A 20162-nucleotide genomic window follows, 5' to 3' on the forward strand; every position below is an offset into this window, starting at 1 on the left:
CCCGGAACAGCTGAGTTAGGATTGCTGAGCGCGGGGCCCAGGAACCTGCATTTTGAAGCACTCTCTGCGCCGCCCCCCCAACCCCCACTGCTTCTCCTTAGTGATTTTTTTTTTAAAAGATTTTATTTATTTATTAGACAGAGACACAGCGAGAGAAGGAACACAAGCAAGAGAGTGGGAGAGGGAAGAACAGGCTTCCAGCTGAGCAGGGAGCCTGATGCGGGGCTCGATCCCAGGACCCTGGAGCCATGACCTGAGCTGAAGGCCGCTTAGCGACTGAGCCACCCAGGTGCCCCCTCCCCCGTGATTCTGATGCAGTGGAAACCACTGTTCTCCTTTGCCCCCTATCATGGCCCCTAGCTGTGGCTCTCAGAGCAGTCTTTGGTTAAGGTTCATTGCCACCTAGGTCTTCTCTGGGAGATGAGAGCAGCAAAGTCATTCAGATTTAACTGGTTTTCAACTATATCTTTGTAAAGAGGAGCAGTGCCCCTGACCCTTGAATGGCATAGGTTTGAACCTTGCAGGGCCACTTGGTGAAGATTTTTTTTAATAAATACCTACACTGCTGTGACTGTATTTCTCTTCACGGTTTTCTTTTCTTTTTTAAATTTTATTTCTTTGAAAGAGAGAGAGAGATATCACAAGTAGGCAGAGCAGGAGGCAGGGGTTGGGGGGAGGGGGGAAGCAGTCTGCCTGCTGAGCAGAGAGCAATGTGGGGTTCTATCCCAGGACCCTGAGATCATGACCTGAGCCGAAGGTAGAGGCTTAACCCACTGAACCACCCAGGTGCCCCTCTTCACAGTTTTTTTAAGGTTTTCTTTTCTCTAGTTTACATTATTGTAAGAATACAGTATATAATGCAAATAGCGTACAAAATATAAGTTCATCGACTGTGTATGTTACTCATAAGGCTTCCAGTTGGTAGTGGGCTATTAGTAGTGAAATTTTGGGGGGACTCAAAAGGTATATGCAGATTTTTGATAGCACGGAGGTGTTGGCGCCCCTAACCTCTGCATGATTCAGTTGTACTTGTTGGTTTGAACTTGCTTGGTTCCATTGTACTTGTTTGTTTTTGACAGCTTTATCGAGGTACAATTTTGCATAAAATTCACCCATTTTAAGTGCACAATTCAATGTTATTAGTGTATTCCCAGCATTGCGCACCTGCCACCATGATCCTGTCTTAAGTCCTTTCCGTCACGTCACATAGAGATTTTGTGCCTGTTGGTACTCCCTTCCCGTTCCCATCTCCAGCTTAGGCAACTGCTAATCTTCATTCAGTCTCTAGACATTTGCCTTTTCTGGATATTCACAGTGGAATTGAATTCTGGATATTCATATAAGTGGAATATCTGCTCTTCCGTGTCTGGCTTTTTGAGTTAGCGTAATGTTTCAGTGTTCATCCCTATCGTAGAATGTGTCAGTACTTCTTTCCTTTTTCTTGCTAAATGATACTCTGGTGTGTGGCTACATTTTTTTATCTATCTGTCAGCTGATGGGCTGTTTCCTTTCATGTTTCGCTATTAAGAGTGATGATGCCACGAACATCTGTGTGCAAGTCTTTGTGCGTGTGGACATACGTTTTCACTGCTCTTGAGTCGCTAACAACGAGTGCAATGGCTGGGTCTTAGAGCAAATGGATACTTGACTCTTGAAGAAACTTCCAAACCGTTTCGATAGCTGCTGCACCATTTTGCATTCCCCCTGGAGGTGTAGGAAGGTTCAGATTTGCCCACGTCCTCACTGGCACTTGTTATCATCTGTCTTCCTGGTCACAGCCATCCTAGCGGGTGCAAAGTGGTATCTCATTGTGGGTTTGGTTTGCATTTCCCTGATGGCTCTTGATGTCCACCGTGTTCACTTACACTGCTGGCTGTGTGCCTATTTTCTTTGGAAAAATGTCTATTCAAATATTTTGACCATTTTTAAATTGGAGTTTTTGTCTTATTTTTGAGTTGTAAGAGTTCTTACAACTGCGCACAGGGAGAGCAATTCATTTTGTTTTATGGAGGGACGGAAGGTCCCTAGAAACCCTTCCCAGGTTGTGGTAGTCTAGTGGGGTCTCCAAGGTTCCTCTTTTCCCAGTGCCACGATATGGCCCTTGAAGTCCTCCTAGAAACACCTTTTTGAACTACACTTGCTCCGTGGCCTAAAGCAAGAGCAAACGGGCAGCACCCGTTTGTTTGCCCAGCACCACAGGAGCTTAGAAAGGGCATGGAGTGAGCTGAGGAGGGAACTTCTCTTCAGTGAAGGGTCTTTGCCTCACATTTTGCTAAGAGAGTAGTTCACATTTCATGATAGGAGAATGAAATAGGGATCTGTCCTGGTCCCACTCAGTGTTCCGACTCTAGCATTTTATGGCTCTGTCCTTACCCGTAAACAGCACCACCACAAGTCAGGGCGCAGAGCCAGCCTTCAAGACACACTTAGACCTCCCCCATGGCCTCGGTTCCCACTGGGCTCTTTCCTGCCGAGATGGCCCCGTTCCCTGCTGCCTGGCATCCTGGAGTGCTGGACTGTCCCCAGCAGCCAAACTGTCCGTTCCCGAAGGAGATCATGACCCCCTGAGGAATCCGTGTCTTCTCTGTCTGTGTAGCTTCAGCAGCCAGCGCGGGACACATCTCAAAAACACATTTGCATACAATTCTCTTAAACTGGTCAATGAAGAAGAAGGAAGGAATTCATATATCAGACATGAATAAATTGAGACTCACATGGGTTAAGACGTCTGCCCGGAGTTATGGAAGCTGCCAGTTAAGGGGCTGGAATCTGAAATCAAGGATCTCTGATGCCAAAATACTTTTTCCACGAGATCAAGCTATGAGTTCTCGCCCCTAATCTTCAGAGATTCCAACTTAGAGGAAAGATATTTTTATCACAAGACTGATCAGGGACCCTCCTGAGCAATGAGACCACCAGAGCAGAGAGGGCAAATGGAAAGGGGAGGTCCTTTCTACATGTGGTGGTTGGTTTTGCCCTTCTCTGCCCCACTCTGGATTTGGTTGTGATGACCGGAAGTGAATGGCAGGTGGTGAAGAGAGGTTACCCCTGACCTGTGAGGCCGTGGGTGGCCTCGCGGAGGAGTTGAGTTGCAGAGTATTGGTGCTTGGGAAGGACCCCGAGGCAGTGGGAACAGCACAGTGGGGCGGGGGGGGGGGGCATGTTTGGGGGAGGCATGGCTTGTCTCTGTGAGTGGGTCTTTGGAACCTGCTGAGATGGAGGGGGCTGGGGTGAGGTCCTTTCCCAAGTCCAGCAGAAGACACTTTGCCTTTTTTCTCTGCACTGGAACTTTATTAGAGGTTTTGGAGGAATCCATTAGCCATTCGGGATCTTGTGTTTTCTCCAGTTCTGTGAAACATTTAAGGTGTTCTTTTATTTATGTAACTCTCTGATCTTTCCTATTCTGGTTTTACTGTTTCAAAATTCAGAGACTCTTGAAACTTCTTAAGCAATGAAGAGAAAATGATGGCTTTTTTTTTTTTTTTTTCCTGTTTGGTGAGAAACTGGCTCCAAAAATGCCCAATAGGAGAGTAAGCAAAAATATAAAGGCAGGCATCTTGGCAACACGAACATATCTTCTTAGAAAAACAATTCCCCGGCTTGACTGAGCGAGGTCTACTGCCGCCCCATCGCAAGACAGCTGGGCAAGAATTGCATTTTGATCCCCCTTTATTTTCTACCCATGCCCCTTGTGTTTGGCAGATAGTGGGAACTAACTGACTGAACGAAACCAGCATATTGAGTGAGCCAATCAATGAATGAAGGAGGGAAGACCATGGTTTTTTCCTTCTACGCATAACTATTATCCCATGGTTACATGATGGTTAACCACACAATTCCTTCTCCCAGTGATTGGTAGCTTCTGGAGAAAGGAAAGAAGGTCATTGTTACACTCATGATAAAGAGAAATTAACACCTAGGGCAGCCTGGTTTGATGGTGGTTCAACAAATATATGTATTTTTTAATCTGGGTGGATTTATAGAGAAAGTAATCCATTGTGACTTTACTGGTTCGGGAGAGCTCACATATAACCAGCAGCCCAATCTCAACATGGGAGAGGTTAAAAAGTCATCTCCTCCTGTCAGTTCAAGTCAACTTTCTGTTTAAGCTTAGACTCATGATCTTTGGAAGCCCTTGGATCTAGGTCTCCCTTATAGAGTCTGAGGAGAAACACTCACCACCGTTATTTCTGTACCTTCAGCCTAGTGAGGTTGACCTCAACCAGCAAGCTAGAACCTGGAAAACACAGCCATTGTGAACATGAAAATATTATCATAGTAGGGTTCTCCCCTGCTTGTTTTATGAACTTGCTGTGAGGAATTTACAAAACCCTTCGGACAATGTGGACTTTTTTTTTTTTTTTTAAGATTTTATTTATTTATTTGACAGAGATCACAAGTAGGGAGAGAGGCAGGCAGAGAGAGAGAGAGGAGGAAGCAGGCTCCCTGCTGAGCAGAGAGCCCGATGTGGGTCTCGATCCCAGGACCCTGAGATCATGACCCGAGCTGAAGGCAGCGGCTGAACCCACTGAGCCACCCAGGCGCCCCGACAATGTGGACTTTTAAACATTCCTGAAGCCCTGAAGAAAACAGGTGCTAATGGAAAAACGCAAGGTTCACATTCCAGAGAACAGGGGTGCTCGTGTGAACCATGGGAGGAAGCCACTATGGTGTTCAGTGGGGAAAACTAAGCCAGTGTCTTCTTCAAAATGGAAACTGCTCCTGTGAAAATCTGGCTTGCCACCTGATCTGGGATTATGCCAGTGAGTGGGCGGGCAAGGGAAGGCGGGGAGTGGTAGCCAATTAATTAGTCAATCAAAAAATATTTATAGAATTCCCTGTGTACACGGCAGCAGGCAGGACTCCGCGGGCGATGCAGGAAGAGTAAAAGGTGAGATGTCAGCCCGTGAAGGGCTCAGACTCGTCTCCTTGGGAGGCATGGTGCTAGCAGAAAGCATGGCCAGAGACTGCTTTTTGTTTTTTGTTTTTTTTAAAGACTTTATTTATTTATTTGACAGACGGAGATCACAAGTAGGCAGAGAGGCAGGCAGAGAGAGAAAGAGGAGGAAGCAGGCTCCCCGCTGAGCAGAGAGCCCGATGCGGGGCTCAATCCCAGGACCCTGAGATCATGACCTGAACTGAAGGCAGAAGTTTTAACCCCCTGAGCCACCCAGGCGCCCCAGAGAGAGAGATGGTGTTTTAATTGAGCTGGGTGTCTTACGGATGCCGGGAATGTGACCCAGACAAAGAGGCGTTATTCTGGGCTTATCACCATGTACTCCATACCCTGGGGAGTCGGTTTCAAGGCAGCTTTGAGAATTGCTTTTTATAACTTTTTATAACGAAGTAGCTGGGTCTTAGCAGACCCCTCACCACGGAGCACAAGGTGATCTGGATGAGGGATGAAGGAGTGTTGTCTTCGAAACATGCTTCTGCAGAGTTTGGGTTTGTGTCCTTAGCAGAGGACGGTGTAAAGGCAAATGAGTCATTATAAAAATGCGTAGGGGCCTCCGGTTATAGGATCAGTAAGTTCTGGGGGTGTCACGTACAGCAGGGTGATTGGGATTAACAGTCCGGTGTTGTATCTTTGAAAGTTGCTAAGAGAGGAGATGCCAAAAGTTCTTACTGCAAGACAAAAACTTGTACCTGTGTGTGTCGAGGGTTCATTGAGCCTCTCGTGGGGGCCATTGTGCAGCGGACAGTGGTCACCCCTCACCTGTGGTTGTCAGTTGCCTGTGGTCAGTCGCGGTGGGGAAGCAGGTGATCCTCTTTCTGATGCTACAAGGTCTGCAGTAACCTCGTGCTGTCGTCACGGCGCCTGCATCACTCACCTCCCTTCATCTCATCATGCTGGCACTTGGACACCTCGCGTTGTCACAGGAAGGAGGGTGGGTACCATCCGAAAGACCTAATGAGAGAGAGAAAGGTCATAGTTACCTAACTTGTATTATAGTACAGTATATTGTTGTAATTGTTCTATTTATTATTAGCTATTATTGTATTTTGTTATTAGCTATTTTTTTTAATGAGCACTTTTTATTTTTTTAAAGATTTTATTTATTTATTTGACAGAGAGAAATCACAAGTAAGCAGAGACGCAGGCAGAGAGAGGAGGAAGCAGGCTCCCCACGGAGCAGAGAGCCCGATGCGGGGCTCGATCCCAGGACCCTGAGATCGTGACCTGAGCTGAAGGCAGAGGCTTTAACCCACTGAGCCACCCAGGCGCCCCTTAGCTATTGTTCTTAATCTCTTACTCCGATATATATATCGGAGATATATATACTCTGTTTATATATCAGATATATAGTAAACTTGGTAATAAGTATGTACCTCTAGGAAAAAGCATGGTATGTATAAGGCTTGGCACTATCTGTGGTTCCAGGCTTACACTGAGGGTGGAGGACTGTATCCCGGTGGGTAAAGGAGGACTGCAGGGTACATACATCAGATCATCATGCAATGCGCCTAAAACTGGTACACGATCTGTTGATTATTTCTGAATTTTTGAATGCTTGGGGGAATATTTGTGACTACAAAACTACTGATTACGTACCCCAATTTTTGTTTTGTTTATTTTAAGATTTTGCTGATTTATTTTGGCGGGGGCATAGGGGAAGGTGGAGGGGATGTAAGGAGAAGGAGAAGTAGGCTCCATGCTGAGCAGGGACCCTGATACCCAGCTGGATCCCAGGACGCCAGGACCATGACCTGAGCCTAAGGCAGACTCAACCATCCGAACCACCTAGGCGCCCCTAAATTTTCATTTTATAGTAACCATTACGCATTAGAAATCATGACACATGAGAAATCTCGGTGAAGGGGCCCTTGGGTGGCTCAGTCAGTTAAGTGTCTGACTTTTGATTTCAGCTCAGGTCATGATCTTAGGGGGGTGAGATCAAGCCCCATGTCCGGCTCCAAGTTAGGCGTGGAGCCTGCTTACGATTCTCTCTCCCTCTTCCTCTGCCCCTCCCTGTGTCTCTTTCTTTCTGTCCCTTTCTAAAAGGAAAACAAACAAACAAACAAAAAATCCTTGGTAGAGTAAGTATGGGAACAGAGGAAAATGAAACACTGAAAAAAAAAATTTTAAGGGTATAATTATAAGGTATACCTGAAATTTTTAGCTAGTCATTTCCATTGGTCAGGTTTTTTTTTTTAATGTTATGTTAGTTTACTTTACTTATTTTTTTTTTAAATTTTTTACTGAAGCATAGTTAGCTTCGGGTATACACCCTAATGATTTAACAACTCTGTTGACCAGTCTTTTAGGTGATTGCTCAGCATTTAAAATAAACAAAGACTTGATATAGTGGTTTGTAGACCGGTTTCCACTGAGAGCAAAACAGATGGGATGACTTCATAACAGTAGCTAACACGTTTGTCACCAACCATGTGACAGACTTTGTATGCCTTTCTACCCATGTTCTAGCAACTCTATGGATGGGTAGTAACTAAAGCATAGCAAAACTAAGCTCTTCCCCAAAGACCTGAAGCTGGTGATTCCAAAACCAGGGTCCCCTATGAACAGCCCTGGTTAAAAATGGACTAAATGGGGGCACCTGGGTGGCTCAGTTGGTTAAGCATCTGGCTCTTGATCTCGCCTCAAGTCTTGATCTCTGGGTCTTGGGTTTGGGCTCCACATTGGGCTCCACGATGAGCATGAAGTCTACTTTAAAAGGTGGGGGGCAAAATGATTGAGACCTTATAAAATGTTTGCAAGTGTGGGGAATTCTCCCTTTCTGGAAACTACTGTGGGAAAGAATAGGAATGCTATCTCTTACTGTGTTAGAGTAGTCATTGCCTATTGACAGAACACTGGACATAAAACTAGTATCAGGAACTGAATATCTATGCTTTAAGGATGGGTCTTATAAAATGACCAATGAGGCAAAAATAATTTTTTAAATGATGACAACTATCTTTTCTCCTAGGAAAATGCCTCCAGAACGCCTTAGCCTTCCAGGACAACATATGAGAGAAAATTCACTGGCTATGTTCTTACTGAAGTGCATGAAATATTTGTAAATGTGTGCCATTGCTATGAAAGGAGTTTAAATTGTTTAAATATTTAGAATCCTACTTTATTTGAAAAACAAAACAAAACAAAACAAAAAACCCACCCCAAAATGTAGTTTTTAAACTCACCCAGAGGTACAATATGCAGTGCCCATCTTCCTATCTTTCCCACACCTCTGGAAAATCATGTTTAAAGAAAACATTTGAGGAGTATCTGGGTGGCTCAGTCGGTTAAACATCTGACTTGATTTCAGCTCAGGTCTTGATCTCAGGGTCATGAGTTCGGGCCCCACACTGGACTCCATGTTGGGCATGGAGCCTACTTAAAAAACAAAAAACAGGGGCGCCTGTGTGGCTCAGTGTGTTGGAGCCTCTGCCTTCGGCTTGGGTGGTGATCCCAGGGTCCTGGGATTGAGCCCCGCATAGGGCTTTCCGCTCAGCAGGGAGCCTGTTTCCCTTCCTCTCTCTGTCTGCCTCTATGCCTACTTGTGATCTCTGTCAAATAGATAAATAAAAAATCTTTAAAAAAAAAAAAATCTGGTCATCCACAAGGTATATTGCTGTGAAAGCCCAAACCCCTGAGGAAAAAGACCCCAGAAACTCCCTCCAGAAGGGAAAACAAAGGTTGTGTCAAAAGGATGAAGAATCAGAAAACCAGAACGGCTTTAGACCCGTCCACAGTAACCTAAGAAGCTAGAACCTGGTGGAGCAACCTCTTGAAAATTCTGAGGAAGCCTTCCAGCCTGGAGTTCTACAAACCACCAATCAGGTGTGAGGGAAAAATAAAGATAATTTCCAACTTACGTGTTCTCCAATAAACAATTGTGCTTTCATGTACTTTTTCAGAAGACAGTGCTCTGAAATTAAGAAGACAGTTAAGGAAGTACAAGAAATAGGAGGCTACAGAATCCAAAAAGCAGGCAATACTACATAAGAGAGAGGGGGAGATTCCTCATGGGGGAAGGTATAAGCAGATCTCTCATCACAGAGCCTACAGAGCGCCCGAGCCCTCAGAGTGACTCTCCAGAAGAGAAAACCTCTGAGAAGAAGGACCTAATAGCATTCCAGATGTGTTTGGCCCGCTCAAAAGGAGATTTCCACAACTGGGGGAAGTGTTCAGAGGTGAATCAGGATTAAGTATGTAGAAAACAGAGAAGCTGAACCACATGGCTATAGGAAAGCAGGTTGTGAAAACAAAACAAAACAAAAAATGGAGACTGACCTTAAGAGACGTCATGACTCAGCTGTGAATGGTCATAATTGTGTTGACACCGATGATTGGTCACACAGACATTGTGACACAATAGTCCCGGGGCACAGGGAAGTATGCGCGCATGTGATGGTGGGGATTAGGCAAGCAGAATGTGAACCCTCTTGGTTTTGGTGGGAACTCAGTGAATAATGCCTAGAATGGAAGAAAAACAAGACGTAAAGAGAGGAGCATGTTGCATACATAAGAGGTAATTACTAAAAGCAATAGCTCAGCTACTGGAGATCGGTTGAGTCTCACTACAAAAGTGGAAGGGGGCAGCGGGGGGACTGTTGTGTTTTTGTAATAAGCCTTGTAGAACTGGTGACTCTTTAAATTCTGTGCATGTTTAAAAAGTTAAACTTTAAAAGGGGAAAAGGGAGGGGAGAATTCAAATGAGGAAAAAAAATGGTAAGTAAGATGAGTTACGCGTCCTATTCTAAGGGAGCTCAAAAAAGAGTACTCCCAAATTAATACAAAACAAGGAATTGAGATTCACGTCAAGTGTAATTTCCTACAACAGATCATTCAGAAGAGAAAGTTGTGGACTTTTGTGTTCCTCTCCTTTTTCCTTTCCAGATACCCTCACACCTGACCAGATGGTTGTGTTTATCTGCTGTAAGCCAGAGGTTGTAGGAGACCTCAGATTGGCGTTGGCTTTTGCCTGAATAGGAGGACTGGACAGTGGGGGCCAAGTTGGGGCTCATCGTCTCCCCTAGGCTCTTTTAAAACAATTTTATCTATTTGAGAGACAGAAAGCAGGGAGGGAGAGAACAGAGAAAGAGGGAGAGAATCCCAAGCAGACTTCCTGCTGAGCTCCAGTGGATCCCAACACAGGGCTCGATCTCATGGCCCTGAGATCAAGACCTGAGCTGAAACCCAAAGTCAGACACTCAACCAACTGAACCCTCCAGGTGCCCTTGACCTGAGTTCTTGAGTGTCCAGCTGTGTGTCTGGCTTCTCTCTGCTTCTCATCTGATTCTTAGAACATCTTATGTCCAGCTCTCTTGTGTCCCCCTCTTCCGTTGGCTTCCTGGTCCGAGCTCATCTGTCCGTGGGCCTGGCTTCGACTCATTCCTTACCCTGACCTTGCTGTCTCCAGCCCCTGCCCTGTCCCTTTCCTCAGCCTAATTCTTAATTCCCGGCCCCCACCTCTTCATGAAAACTTGGCTCAATCTACTTTGAAAAACCAAGGCAAATGGAACCGCCTGGGAAGAATGTGGAGAATCTGCTGCCTTGTTCTTTCTTCATTCTTGAGAGCCAGGATAGCAGCTGAGGGCGCATGTGGGGAGAAGCACGTGCGTGTGTTTTGGGAGAGGCGGGGACAGCCATCTCGGGCCCCGTCCTTCTCCCTGGGAATGCTATCGTGTATGTTTCCGACATCCTGGTGCGTCCTTTCATTGATCGGTTCTTCTGTTTCTCTTAGAAACGGTTCTCAAATTTTAAATCTAGAAGTATCTTTACAGCTTCCGTGCATGAGCTGTGTTTTGGTCTCTTAAGAGGCTGTGACCAGACTCCACAGTCCGTGGTGATTTTACGCGAAGTGACATCTGATTTGCTTTTAGACTGCATTCCATACCAATCAGCCCAGCCCTGCGGTTTGTGGACTAACTCCTGTTGTCTCTCAACATATGGAGTGCTATTAGATAGTGTGAGTTGGAGTCTTGTCAGGGAGGCTGATTAAGCCACAGTCGGGGACAGTCGTCCTAAGTGTGAAATGTAACAGGCCCTCCGAGACGGCGCTGGGAGCCTCTGGAGGTGGTTGGTGCCTCTCTGTTGGGGCATCGGGAGGTTCGCAAACAAAGCAAACAAATTTTTTCCCCCAGTATGGGCTAGGTCTATGACAGTAACATTTGGCAAGTTGAGTAACAGGGAACATAGATAACTGTGAACAGATGGACAACTATTAAAAGATTTGAGGGGCTTTTATCATCTCTCAAATGGCCTTCACCCACCCACAGGATACCCAGTTCCCTTGCAAGATTACGTAAAGGGCTCAATTAAATTTCTTCTTCCCTTTTTTTCTTCTTCAATTGCAATAGAATCAAATGTTCTGACGTTAAGAGGAAAAGAATAGATGAGAAACTTCTAATTTTGAATCCCCTTGGGATTAGATGCTGATCTCAGCTGTGCAGAGAATACTGCCCCATATTTTGAAGGAATAGCTGCTGGCAGCTTTAGAGATGACTTCCAAAATAGACAGTGAACTCCCCCATCCGTATCTGATGACCGTCTGACATTTAGATGCAGAGTAACAGAGCTCTCCACGTGTTTTGAGGAATATAACCTTGTTTTTAAATATGGCCATGGCAAGTCATTATGTTTAAGCTCAAAACTAGTGAAATACAAAATGCAAAAAAAAAAAAAAAAATGCATTACCTGGTTCCAGCAGAAATAAGAAATGTTGCACGTCTTAAGAGCGATAATATTTACGCACCCTCTGGGGCAGCACTGTCTCTGATATGGGAGCATGCCAGTCCTCCTTGGCTCAAGATGATGCTTGGAAAGTTTGCAAGAGTGAGAAAGACAGACACTGATTAAGATGAGGCATGGTTTATTCTCTCTGGGGCAGGAAACTGATTTTGCCAAAAATAGTTATAAGGTGGTGCAGTGGGAGCTGTGGTACCTCAACGTTGGATCTCATGAGCCTGGCCAAATTAAATTGGGTTCCATTCCTCAGGGGTCGCCTCCATAGCGTTATGTTATAGGGCCAGCAAATTCCAAGGTACTGGGGCAGCTGGGTGGCTCAGTGGGCTAAGCCTCTGATTTCGGCTCAGGTCATGATCTCAGGGTCCTGGCATCGAGCCCCGCATCGAGCCCCGCATCGGGCTCTCTGCTCAGCGGGGAGCCTGCTTCCCCCACCACCTGCCTCCCTCTCTGTCTACTTGTGATCTCTGACTGTCAAATAAATAAATAAAATCTTTAAAACAAAATTTCAAGGTACTACCTGTGTACACTCAGTGTAGCTCTTGAAGGAGTGTTTGGAAGTAGGAAGGATAGATACCCAACCCCACTTTTATCCAGTGTCCATTCCCTTATTCAGTGTCAAACCCAGGTGCTCCCCGCTAAGACTGCTGGGTCACTGAAGCTCCCTGTCTCCAGAAACCACCCCCTGCCCCCGGATCTAAATTTTGTCCAAAAACAACCCGCAGCAAAAGGAAATAAATATTCTTGATATTTTAATTTAAAACCTCCACCCTTCAAAATAATTGTAATCTGAAATAATCCAGCAACAGAAATGCTAAAGGTAGTGGTGTATAGAAAACAGGTAGCTCTTGGAGGTAAAAACCCATTTGCCTGCTAAACGATGCAATTTTATAAACTCATAGTTCTGCACTGGGCTGTTTGACTTAAGGTAATTGAGTAAATAAACAATTATCAGTAGGTTTAGTATCCCCTGGAGAGTTATACTTGCACAGAAAGAGTCATTGGAAGTAGTTAAAATATGTTCCTTCCATTTAGTAGGATAAAAGTTGGCAACATTAACCGTGAGATACATGTTCACAGGCTTTTAAGTATATGCTAGACATAGATTGTATCATAGCACAGGAAGCATCCAACCAGACACTTGTTAATGGCATAGGGAGTGAATTTCTTGTGCATTACATATGGGGCTTATAAATGCCATTGAATTGAATGAATAATAAGAATATTTTCATTGAATTGAATATAAGATCAATATACTTGGTGGGAGTTTTTTGTTCCAAGTTCTATGTTTTTTGGAATTTCACCTGTTTTCCTGCTATGTAGAAATACTGTCTAGGTAATTAAAGCCATTCCGAGCAATTTTTATTTTCCTTCTTGCTGCTGTTAAGTTTACTGGCGTCGGCTTGCTAATCCTCCCTGACATTCACATGGACTCCCGTTTGTGCCTGTGTTTTTCTAGAATGGCAGAGATGCAGGCACTGATGGAGAGGCTGGAGCGGGTGGTCGGCCGACTGGAGCTGCTGTCTGCGGGGTCCCACCGGCCTCCTGGGGACTGCGGGGAGATTAATGGTGTCATTGGAGGTAGGGACACAAACTGTTGTCATTACTGGTCTCCGTGAGGGTCGCTTATTGTTGTCCCCATCACTTAGTTCTCCAGAAATATTTTTGCCGACTTCCTTCAGCTTCTGTACCCCTTCCCTTATATGTGACCATGACATTAACCAGATGCAAGCCACCCCTGAAAAAGGGAAAGGCAGAATGTACCAACCCACAATCCACAAAAATTAACCGGTTATCTATGCCTGTTAAGAGCATGATCTATATGCCAAATATCATTATTCTTTTGTTTTAGTGTTTATAATGTTCCGCATTCCATAGTGACTATAAATATATTATCTGAGTAATTATCAAAGAGAAATTAACGTTCTCAATTACAGTGTCAATGGGAAGGAATTATCATTCTGTCGATTTTAATTTTAAAGAGAACAAGTCATTAAATTTAAGAACTATAATTGGGAAGGAAAGGAGTCTGAGGTGAAGGCAAACATTGGTTTCAAGTAACATGATTACATCGCATTGTTTTACTTGTGCTTATTTCTAATCAAATGTGCCTTTAACCTTGTGTGCCAATGCCACATTTGAAAAAAAAAAAGATTTAAAAATATTATATGATCAAACATAAAAAGTTAACTACATAACATAAGAAGTTAACTCTAAGGACACCATATATGGCAAACTCTCTAAGTTATCCACAGTCATTTTTTCAGTTCCTTCTTGTCTGAGGTCATAGACTTAGCAAAATTAAAATACAGGACACCCAGTTACATTTGAATTTTAGATGAACTACTTTTTTTTTTTTTTTTGGCATAAGTGTGTTCCAAATATTACATGGGATATACTGCATGGTTACACACTTATCCTAAAAATGTATTCATTGTTTATTTGAAATTCAAATGTAACTGGGGGTTCTGCATTTCATCTGGCAGCTCTATTCTTGTGTCAAGTACATTTCCTCCTTATCTGACCCATTTTGAATCCTATCAGGCTTTGGGGGCTGGGAAAAGCCTTGGGGAATGGGGGCTTAAAAAAAAAAAAAAAAAAAAAGCTTTCACCAGGCAAGGTTCCCATTGGTGCTTCTAGAATTTCAGGCATATTTGGAACCTTGCCTTGTGTTGCACGCCTTGGGACAAAAATGACTGTGTGAGCACAAATGTAGAGGCTGGTCCCCTCCTCACCCCCCCCCCCCCGAAACAGAATGAAAATTAAAATGCTTTGAATGAGTTGAAAGGGGGTGTTGTTTAAAGGGAGGCTGCCAGGGGCCTGCAAGTTTCTTCCACATCAACTGAGATACATCTATGATTTCATTTTAAGCCTCTTTTTGTTAACGGTATGGTTGGTATATGAGATCCAGTACCTCCTTTGTAAGAAAATATTTTCATGTTCCCTTCAGTAACTTGGTTTCCTTATGTGTTTGACATAAGTGATCAAAAGACATTTCTTTACAAGTGCTGACCACAAATGTAGAGCCTGTGAATGCAGAAAATAAAGTTAAAACTCCAACTCTCAGGAGACCATGTAGTGTTGTTGAATGAAGGGGGAAAGAAATCCCTCCGTAGTTTGAACCTCACATGACTTAAAGAGGTGTTGGGCTGCACTTTGTATTTTCTTTGTTAAAGAAATAATTTGGGGGGGAAATTAATAGGTCAACAAAATCAGAAGGCAGGTAATTAAATTACTTAGGTATTTAAACAGGTACGTTCTGATACAGCAAATCATTCTAAACCATTTATTAAAGTTAGGTGTTTCAAAACAACTTAGCCAGTAATTTATTATTCTGCTTGAAATGGAGTAGGGTCATTTCGGAAGAAGGATAAGTAGCGAAATACCTGGAAGATACCCGTCCTTTAAAGTTCGCTCATCCTCAGCAGCACTGGTTTCATTTCTTCTTAATTTCATGAGCCCTGGTGATCTCCTAAACTCTGTTTTTAACAAATCCTTGAGGACAACCTCTTGCTTTAAACATAAACATCATTATAACAGTGATGTTGTAACTAAAGTTTAGGGAAACATTTGAAGGTAAAAAGAAACTTGTAGATGAAATCCCATCCATCACACATCTGCAATGTGCACAGATCAGAGGACTGCCTCCGCATGAGCCTGCGGCTCTGTTGGGTTTTACCATGTGTTTTCTTTCTTTTTTTCCCCCTGACAATCAGGTAAGTTTGGTTCAACCGCTGAAGAAGTATTTCTGCATGCCCGCCAAGTGACAAGTACTATGTGTTACGTGCGAGGAAATCTTAAGATGAATTACATACAGTCAGAATCCTCCAGACTCTTTAGTCTCTGTGCACTGCCATTCATGGCCACAGATGCTTTGATTAAGGTGCTCACAAGGTGCATGTTGTAGGGAAAGGCAGGTCGTTAAAGGCTGCCCAGAGGAGGTCTGAGCAGAGCCGAGTGATGAAAGGACATTCCTTCTGCTAGGTAGAGTGCTTTGTCGTGTTCCTAAAACTCTCCCACTTTAGACACGTAACAGAGTCCTCTGAGGCGTCTCCCCCAGCAACAAATGGATTGATCTGTTTCCAGATGGATCCATAAGGAATCTTTGGGCATATCTCCCCTTTTATGTTCAGTAGTTGATAACGTACTATATTGTGAACATTAAGGTAACTCAGCTTCAATAGCCTCCTTAGATGTTAGATCGCAGGTGCGCTGCTGTTAGATAGCGCTGTCAAAAACTGTTTTCATCACCCTCTGGGCCTCTGGGAAAGCAAGGAAGCTTTATCCTACACGTTTATGAGGAGGGATACTTCAGTAGAGTATGAGAAGGGAATCTTAGGTTTTGGTTTGGATATTTTTTTAAGATTTTACTTAATTTATTTATTTACTTACTTACTTGAGAGAAAGAGAGAGCATGAGTGGGGAGGCAGAGGGAGAGGGAGAACCAGACTGCCCACTGAGCAGGGAGCCTGATGCAGAGCTCCATTCCAGGACCCCAGGATCATGCCCTGAGCTGAAGTCAGATGCTTAACTGACTGAGCCACCTGGGCACCCCTGGTTGGAATTTTAATTGTCTGTGGGGTTGAGTTTCTCAATATTAGGGTCCTGAAATCTGGGACTAAGAAACAGTTTTTCTGTCAGTTTAAAAGCGGGAGAAGAGAAGCAGAGCATGCCAGGTTGGGCTGATGTCACTTGGTTTTGACAATAAGTTGTCAGATCGAAACTTAATGTGAGGGGCGCCTGGGTGGCTCAGTGGGTTAAAGCCTCTGCCTTCGGCTCAGGTCATGATCCCAGGGTCCTAGGATCGAGTCCCGCATCGGGCTCTCTGCTCAGCAGGGAGCCTGTTTCCCTTCCTCTCTCTCTGCCTACCTCTCTGCCTACTTGTGATCTCTGTCTGTCAAATAAATAAATAAAATCTTAAAAAACAAAAAAAAAGGAGAAAAACTTAATGTGAGTTAGCTCAGCAGTCCTTTCCATGCCTCCAACTCCACTTCCTACCCCCCAGGAAGTGAGGATAGGGCAGAACGGAACATGTGACACTGGTGTTCTTTTCCCATTTATTTGCCCGGAGTTTGTTATTGCCTTTTCATTGTCGTGGGCGATCTTGGTAACTGTTTGCAAGGTCGTATCAATAAGGCTTGTGTCAGTTCTTGGATCGCTGCTCAGTTTGACCTATAGCTTTGGTCAAGTCACGTGCCCTGATTGTATCTCCATTTCTTCATGGGTAAAAGTGTGATGCTACCTACCTCATGAGTTTGAGGCAGAAATAAATTAGTATGTAAGTGAAAGTGCTTACTCAAGTGGATGAAAAATAGCAAAGCTTGTTTTCTTGAGCCTGGAGCCGTTGAGAAACGTTTCCTAAGTACTGAGTGAATGAATGCCCTGGTGAAAACAATGAGAACGGCATGAGTGATATTAAGCTTCCCTAGTTCCTATGGCAAAGCAATACTAGCTTTTCTTTAAACTCTTGGGAACTGACAAATGTGCTTCTTCCAAAGGTGTGGCACCCTCGGTGGAAGCCTTTGATAAGCTGATGAACAACATGGTGGCGGAGTTTTTAAAGAAGAGTAGGATCCTTGCTGGTGATGTGGAGACTCAGGTGAGTACTTTCCTCTCTTGTTGTCTGTGGAGAAGATGACTACTATGATTACTATTTAAAAAAACCCAAAATGACAGAGGCGGGTGAAGATATGGGGAAACTGGGACCCTGGTGCACTGCTGGCGGGAATGAAAAATGGTGCAACCAGGATGGAGTATCCCACTGCTGGGCATAGACCCAGAGAATTGAAAGCAAGATCTTGAAGAGGTGTTTGTACACCCAAGTTCAAAGCAGCATTGTTCACAATAGCCAAGAGGTGGAAGCTACCCGAATGTCTGTTGGTGGAGGAAGGGTAAACACAATGCGGTCTGTACATACAAGGGAATATTATTCAACTTTGAAAAGGAAGGAAATTCTGACATGTGCTATCATGTGGATATACCGAGGATGTTATGCTCAGTGAAATAAGCCAGTCGCAGAAGGACAAATGCTGTATGGTTTTACTTCCATGAGGTATCTATGATTTATTTGAGCTATCTGATTAGTCAAACTCATAAATGCAGAAAGTAGAATGGTAGCTCCTTGGGGTTGGGGGACAGGAGAAATGGGAACTTGTTTAATGGGGACAGAGTTTTCATTTTGCAGTGAAAACTAAACTCCAGAAAAAGTTCTGGAGATCTGTTGTGAAACAGCATGAATATACATAACACTACTGAACTGTATGTTTAAAAATGGTTAAGATGGAAGCTTTTGTATTATGTGTGTTTACTACAGTGAAAAAGTGCAGCCCGAGGAAAAGCAAAGCCATAGAATTAAAAAATCTTTGGATTGGGAAAGACCTATAATGATATCTCGGCCATCTTCCCAGCTTTAGACATTTCTTTTTTACATTTAAAATGTTTAGCATCATCCTTGAGAGCAGTCATTATTTACATGCATTGAGTGAAAATCCAATGTAATAGCCAAACCAATTAGAAACCCAAAAGGAATCTATCACCAGGTTCTTCTTTTTTATTTGCCTTTGTTTCTCACAGAGGATTAAATTCCAAATCCATCTGCTTATGGATTTCTCAGCAATGGCAAAACCATTTTCAGTGTAGATTCACAGAAAATCTGATTCTTGAATAAAGCTGTGGTTTGTGGTAAAAGGAAAAAAAAAGAAAAACATAAAAAGGGACTCTCTCTTACTTGTCCCCCAATTAGACATTACCTGCAACACCCAACACCAGTCTTCCACACGATCTGGTGACTCGGGTTATACCAGAGTTTCCAGAATTGTAATTAATAGGTGCTTCTCTCATCACATTTGCAATGCATTTGTTCATCACATCTGAGAAAAATGAAGATTCTCCTCATGACCTCTGTTTTTATTAAATATGCCTATTGAAATGCCATTGGCAAAAGAGGGGAAGCTCTGATGTACATGAGTTCTAGAAAAGTCTGCGTAATAAGACCTGTTCGCTTCAGATGTGTCATAGAGCTCAGTAATTGCTCTGGCCTGCTCTCAAACTTTAATGGGTTTGTTCGTAAGAAACGGTGTACACAGTAAGATAGTGGCTGAGCTGCTTCTGTTCTGAGGAGTGACGGTACCTGAAAACCACACATAAAATGGACTATTGCTGCCAATACACTAAAAGAGATTCTCGAGTGACTGACAGACCTTTATTGTCTTGAACTCTATTACAATTGGGTCATTATTGTCACTATTTTTTTAAGATCTTATTTGTTTGTTATTATTTTTTTAAGATCTTATTTATTTAGGTATTTGAAAAGAAAGAGCATGAGTGGGAGGGGCAGAGGCAGAGGGAAATGGCGGATCCCAAGCTGACTGCACCGGGCGTGGAGCCCAACGCAGGTTTCAGTCCCACGACCCCAAGATCATAACCTGAGCCAAAATCAAGAGTCAGCCACTTAACCAACTGCACCACCCAGGTGCCCCTCATTATTATTACTATTAATTCACACTGACATTGTGTTTCTGAGATACAGAGTATATTATAACTCTCATTAGTAATAGCTCCCAGAACCATGTAGAGAAGTGTTTTACTAAAGAATAAAGAGGCCTATTAATAGATATATTTAATTTTGCATTAGAAAACATGTAGAGTTTGCATACTAAGTAAGTCTCTCCAAATTCCATAGTAAACAGTTCCTTTCGATTCCTTTCAGAACAAAGCAGGTTATAAATAAAGTGTAGCTTCATTCATATTAAGCTTTTTCTTCTCTCCACTCATCAGCCTGAAAACAGTAGGGCTCAGTGGGACTGTTCTCGATAACGGATGCAAAATGCTTTAAAAAATTATTTTTCACTAGTGGGTTTTTTTTAAGTGAAAGAAGGAAGGTAAGGAGAGAAAGAAGGAAAGAAAAAAGAGAGGGAGAGAGAGGAGGAAAAGAAAGGAGGGGGAGACGAGAGGAAAGGAAGAGAAAAGAAGAAAAAAAGAGAAAAGAAAAGGAAGGAAGGTAGGAAGGAAGGGTGGGAGGGAAACAAAGCTTGTCATCCAGAAGTTCAGCCTCCGATTCTACAACACAAAGAGAGCCCAGGCAGCCGTTGTCCATCTGCCCATGACTTTCATACACTGAGCAAATGGTTTATTTTTTCTCTCTTATGGAACCATGTGTCATTGACATTGAGCTTGCAGCTGCTGCCTCTCGCATAAGCCAGAAGTGGGGGGTTGAACTTTGTTCCAAGAACACACCTGTTGCCTAGAAAAGAAAAAAAGAAAAAAAAACCCTCACATACCTGATTGTACAGTATGGAAATTTGAGAATGACACAAATGTGCGTCACGCTAAATCCCAGCCCTGTGTTTAGAAGCTGTCCCACAGATACTAATGATGAATAAGGGCAGCCGAGCTATGATTTAACGTCCGCTTCGATGTGTCGGCTGCTGGTTGGGCTTAATTTACTGATCACTCAATACTCTATTGACAGAGC

At 43.5% G+C, this 20162-nt stretch overlaps 1 protein-coding gene across 2 annotated transcripts in view; it reads left to right on the forward strand.

Annotated features, from left to right (window-relative positions):
- CAP2 (cyclase associated actin cytoskeleton regulatory protein 2) overlaps positions 1–20162 on the forward strand; it is a 138468-nt gene that overhangs the window by 12821 nt on the left and 105485 nt on the right. Inside the window, exons 1-3 of one of the 2 annotated variants that reach the window (XM_032341180.1) lie at positions 9327–9473; positions 13149–13270; positions 17188–17288. In XM_032341180.1, the coding sequence (XP_032197071.1) occupies positions 9415–9473; positions 13149–13270; positions 17188–17288 (282 nt within the window). In that variant the 5' untranslated portion in view covers positions 9327–9414. Of the gene's footprint in view, positions 1–9326; positions 9474–13148; positions 13271–17187; positions 17289–20162 lie in introns of those variants that run through there. The other variant, XM_032341181.1, reaches the window with a different exon arrangement.

This window comes from Mustela erminea, chromosome 4, assembly GCF_009829155.1.
Source record: "Mustela erminea isolate mMusErm1 chromosome 4, mMusErm1.Pri, whole genome shotgun sequence".
NCBI lineage: Eukaryota > Metazoa > Chordata > Mammalia > Carnivora > Mustelidae > Mustela > Mustela erminea.